Here is a 5357-nt window from a genome sequence, read left to right as displayed (position 1 = left end):
AGCTGGCCTTCAAGCGGGGCGCGCGGCTGACCTCCGGGCTGACCTTCATGGACCGCGCCGGCTCCCTGTACTGGCCCATGTCCCCGTTCCTCTCCCTGCATCACCGCGGGCCGGCAGCGCCCTGGGCTACAACGGGACCTCCTCTGGGTACCCGGGCCACCCCATGTCCTACAGCACCATGTTGACGCAGAACATGGGGGGCAGCCACTCGTCGTTCCCGAGCTCCAACGGGCTGAGCATGGACCGGCTGGTTGGCGGAGATCTCCCCTACGCGACGCACCACCTCACGGCTGCGGCTCTGGCGGCCTCCGCGGTGCCCTGCGGCCTCTCGGTGCCTTGCTCCGGGGCCACTTACTCCCTGAACCCTTGCTCGGTCAACCTGCTGTCCGGGCAGGCTAGTTACTTTTTCCCCCACGTCCCTCACCCCTCCATGACCACGCAGCCCGGAGGCTCCCTGCATGCCGCCCGGGCTTCGGCCTCCAATTCCCCGCAGGCTCCGTCCTCCTCGCTGGCTTGTGACTCTCTGAGGCCGGGTCTGTCCGGTTCTCTGCCGGCCTTCCCCTCGGGACTTTCCGGGGGGCTTTCCGGGGTTTGTCTGACTATTTTACGCATCAAAACCAGGGGTCGACCTCCAACCCGCTTATACACTAACATACTCCAAACCCTCACCCATAGCTCACCTTTCCATCCATCCCTCACCCCCCATTTCCACCCCTGAAGGAGTGAAACTCTTAGAAATGACTGGAACTGTAAGTTGAACATTTTACACTGAACATTTACATTGTAAAAAAACTGAAATATTATAAACTACCTATAGAGAAAAGAAGAGAGACTTAAACTGCAAAACAAAAAAGAGAAGCAGAGAAACTGACAGAAAGCAGCCCTGAAGTTTCCAGGTATTTTTTAATATTATTATTATTATTATCTCTTCTTCTTCTTCTTTTCTGCTCCGTTTCCCGCTGCAGTTGAATTTGTGTGTACATAATGTCTGTTCCTATAAGTGTCCGGTCTGTCTCTGTATAATACTGTCAGTCAGCGACGTGCAATGTGACTTCAAAACAGAGAGGATGGTTAGGCTGATTTACTTCTGTTGTTCGAGGAGGCATTACTTTTATAGAATGTGTATTTAAAATAGTTTTGTCTAATTTTAAGTTTAAAAAAAGGTTAAAATAATATTAATAATATCTCTAATAGCCGGTTCTTTTACCCGCATGTGTGCAGTATTATCAGGTATCATGCGGGCTAAGAAGAGCCGCGTTGGAGGAATGATTTCATTGGAGAAAACTAATTTCTTTTTTAATTATTCTTTTCTTTTCAGTGAAATGTGTTTTATTTCTAAAGCGACTCCTGCCGTTTAAAGTCCTGAGGCTTGTTTTTTTTTTTATAATTTCATTTCCCAGTTTAAAAACATGTACTTTTTATAGACCAAAGAATCGGTTTTTAGGAAATTTAGAGTCAATATTCAGCTTACAGAGGCCTAATGTAGTAGGAATTAGAATGAATGGATGAACGAGTGAATAGAAAGATGAATTGTGCCTCCATCACTGCAGAAAATGTCCATTTAAACGAGATTTTTATTGCATTTTTTATGAATAATATTTGTTGTTTTGTTAAATTAGCGAACAATTCAATGGAGTTTTGTGGCGCCGATTTTTAAATGTATTTCACTGAATGTTTTATTGGTGCAGCTGGAGGCCTTTTGCCTTAACCCGCCTCGTTTCACTCCTAATTAAATAGAATACTAAAACGTGAATCTCTCGTTTTTAAATGGATATTTCCTCGGTGATTTTTTTTTTTTTTTACTGTAAACGTGATCGCCGCTAAAAACGAATTTCACGCATCTTCTTTTATTTGTATAATTAGTAAAAGAAAGTAAAAAAAAATGTCTATTTGTAATTTGAATTTGGGGGTTTCCTTCTTTTCTAAAAAGGCAAAACAATGTAAAAAAAAACCCGTTTGTTTGACAGAAGAAGAAAAAAAAATGCCTCATTATCTAATACTACTTGGAATGATTGTCCTTTAATTGTCGTCACTGGTTGTGATAATATTGTGGTCTTATTCTTATTCCCGTGTTTGTCGCTTACAGAAGTTAAAGAAAAAAGATAAAAAAAATGTTTTAATCATAAAAAAATAAAAGAATAGGTTGCATTCATAACTAACGCATATCCCTTTGTCTTCTTTACCACGTGTTGTTACTGTTCTTATCACCAGGGAATCAAAAGTATTGTAATTCTTATTTTTAAAAGAATTATGCAGAAAAATTGGCTCTTTTTATTTTTCTAAATTTAACCAAAATGTTGGGGGTTTTGTTAAAGCGTTTATTCACTGTAATGACAATTGTATGGTTTTATTGGACAGCAAAACATGCCTTCGGAGGCCTTGGTTTTATTTACAAATAAAACCCCCCAAATATACTTTCTCTTCCACGTGACTGTTTTTGGTTTATAGGAAAGCAAACATATCTTAAAACCAAACAAATGCTTTTGAGAAGCCTTGGTTTTATTTACAACTCTTAAAAAATAATTCCAGAAATATCCCCTCTTGTCCACTTGAGGTTTATTTGTGTTTGTGTTTTGGGCAGTTTTGCTTCTGGTTGTTTACGCACACAGCGGAAACCTGCTCTGCACCTTGTGCGTAAAGCTTCTTTTACGCATGCAGTTTTACGCGCGTCTGGGTGGAAAAACTGTGTCAAATGATGCAACAGAGGTCGCGCTCAGGCTGCTGGAGCCTGACTGACTTGTGTGACATTTTCTTTCCTTTTCTGAAACCCGAGGCGCTGCAAGCTGTGGCCCGCGGGCTCACTGCGGGCTTTCCTGCGTGTTTTTGTGCAGAAATCCCAACAGAATATCACCACATGCGCTCTAACGTCACATGGTTTCTTTCAAAACGCTGCTGTGTTTTGGTGCTTCAGTTTGATTTCACTCGCAAACATCGAACTGTGTTTAAACATTTGGATTTGGATTTCAATGTGCAGATGTTTGGTATTTTTTGGTTGCAGAAAACTCAGATTTTGAGTCTGAATGTGAGCGTGTTTTCTTTGTCATGTGGTGTGTTTGTGTTTCTGCTGCAGCTAGTGTGTGTGTGTGTGTGTGTGTGTGTGTGTGTGTGTGTGTGTGTGTGTGTGTGTGTGTGTGTTTGTGTGTGTGTGTGTGTGTGTGTGTGTGTGTGTGTGTGTGTGTGTTGTCTCTGTGTGTGTTTCGGATCATTATTTACAGATCAAACCAAAACTATTTTGCAAACAGCTGCACATTGTATTATTTTAAACTTGCACATTTTCAGCCTTTTCTCAAATATTTTGAATATTTTAAAGTTTTTGCTCTCCTGAGTATTTCCTTAAATTCGTCACATTTCCATCATGCAAAGGGGCTTTAGGTGTCTTCATTTCTTCTTTCTACACTTCACATTTGAATATTTGTGGTGCAGCTTAAGCCTCGTTTGGTTTGAAAGGACACCCTACTCTTTAAACTGTTAAATATCAGATTGAACTTGCAGGTGTTTTGTCTTCCATAAATCTCAGATGTATTTGGAGGATTTGAGCGTTGGTGTTGTCTTGGCTCCGTGGAGGAAGCTTGGTTGAGCTCCAGTGTTTTATTTAAATCTGTGTTCACATCTGATCTGTTGCTGCCGTGATCCGAGTTTCAAGGTTTCTGTTGCCGCTTGTTTTATTTTTATAGATACACTTTAAACTGCAGAAATGTATTCCTTAAAAATATTTAAATGTGACATATTTCACTGGCTCATATCTGCAGAAATTAGACTGTGTCTGTCTGTTTTAGATGCAGCTGATCAGTATTTTAATGATTTAGGTGGAGCTGGATTGTTTTTGCTTCATTGAGAAGATTTGGTGTGCAGAATTCAGTCTACTCCTGCGTTTTAAAAACAACAACTCCGATTTTAAGCGTTATTTGAATATGTATTGTGAGTTATTTTTGCGTTGTGGTATTATGGGTATTATTTCCTCGATATTTGAATATTTTCTGGTGAACACAATATTTTGAATTGATATATTTATATTAATATCTTTTTGTTTGTTTGGTGCAACTAGTCAGAAAGTAGACTTTTTACAGATTTCTCTTAGAATTAAAAGGTGCTTATTAATAATGTTGCTGAAGGTGCATTTAGTTTCTGCTTCCCGCCTTGTTTTTTCCCATTCGTCATATTTACATTGAACAAATGACACTTTATCTTCCTGGTTCCGCTTTTATGCCTCTTTACTCTGACTGATTTGTTTTAGGCCCAGAGATAAAATCTTATCTTGGCTTGTGCAGCTTAATAGCTTCATTTATCTTGCAAAATTGACATTTGTATATATATTTAAAGCCTGAATCCAAGCGTAGTTTCCTTAAGTGTTGATTTTCGGTATTTTTTTTGCAGTGAATTGTTAAAAGGCAAACGACCTTTTCTCCTGTTTGGGGTTTGGAAGCTGCTGTGATCGGGATCTTATTTGAACAGTATTTCTTCGGCTGTTTTTACAGATTAAGTCTCAAAATGAAATGAAACCATATTGACAAGTCTCCTTTCGTCCTCCTCCTTTAAAGTGTCATATCTGCAGACAGCGTGTGTGTCTCTGTGTTTGCAGATAATGGTGATTGTTGTCGCAGGTCTGCAGGTTGCCCTCCGCAGAACCCCCCGATATTTTACATTTCTTCTTCGTTTCTTTTTTTGCGAGAAAACTGCGCCGCTGGGTTCATTACACCCCGGGTTCTGTCTGCAGGCTGCGCGTGCTGCTGAGTGTGAAACCCTCAAAATACAACCAGCATGTTAGGACTTTAAAGTACATTTCACACATATGTAAATGTAATGTTGTAGGATCTGAAATATTGGCTTATTTTGCACATCATAAACCCACTTACTGCTGTTCCTCTTCCTCCTCCTCGCCTTCCTGCTTGTTTTGGGGGAAATGCAACAACACAATATCACATGTTGCTTCCTGCTGCTGCTCGATCTGCACGGTGTGTCTCTGTTCTCATGACAACGCTTCTGAGACATGTACTGCTCTTGCACTTAAATGTTACATTTCCGGGTTTCTCGGCCTGCTGCAGGATGTTTGTTTTGAGCTTCTTCCTTTTGTTGTGTGGAAATATAATCCATAATTCATGCCGGGACGTTTCAATGAACGATACGTTTTATAGAACACGGAACATTTAAAAATGTGTTTATTTATTTTTGGGAATATCCGCCGCTGCGTGAAATGTGTGTTGCGTTTGTGAATCATGGGACATTTGTTGGACTGTGTTTCTGGCTGCAACTTGAAGCCTGACTGAAGAGTCTCTGTGCTGCGTGTTGGGCCTGATGTCTGTCTGCAGGTCAAAGGTCACACCGGCATCCTGCTGCAAACAAATGCACGGTTTTACTAT

At 40.8% G+C, this 5357-nt stretch overlaps 1 protein-coding gene across 1 annotated transcript; it reads left to right on the top strand.

The window, feature by feature from the left end:
• Positions 1 to 5: 5 nt before the first annotated feature.
• LOC307027609 (forkhead box protein G1-like) lies at positions 6 to 1774 on the top strand (the record flags this gene model as incomplete). Its single annotated transcript, XM_079695892.1, is given in 2 exon segments — positions 6 to 102; positions 105 to 1774. Coding segments are annotated over 2 exon segments (711 nt in total), but the record flags the coding sequence as incomplete, so codon positions are not given.
• Positions 1775 to 5357: the final 3583 nt, after the last annotated feature.

Source organism: Notothenia rossii (assembly GCF_949606895.1).
Source record: "Notothenia rossii genome assembly, contig: scaffold_690, whole genome shotgun sequence".
Lineage (NCBI taxonomy): Eukaryota > Metazoa > Chordata > Actinopteri > Perciformes > Nototheniidae > Notothenia > Notothenia rossii.
The sequence above is the reverse complement of the archived record's forward strand: the minus strand, read 5'-3'. Positions and strand labels throughout refer to the sequence as shown.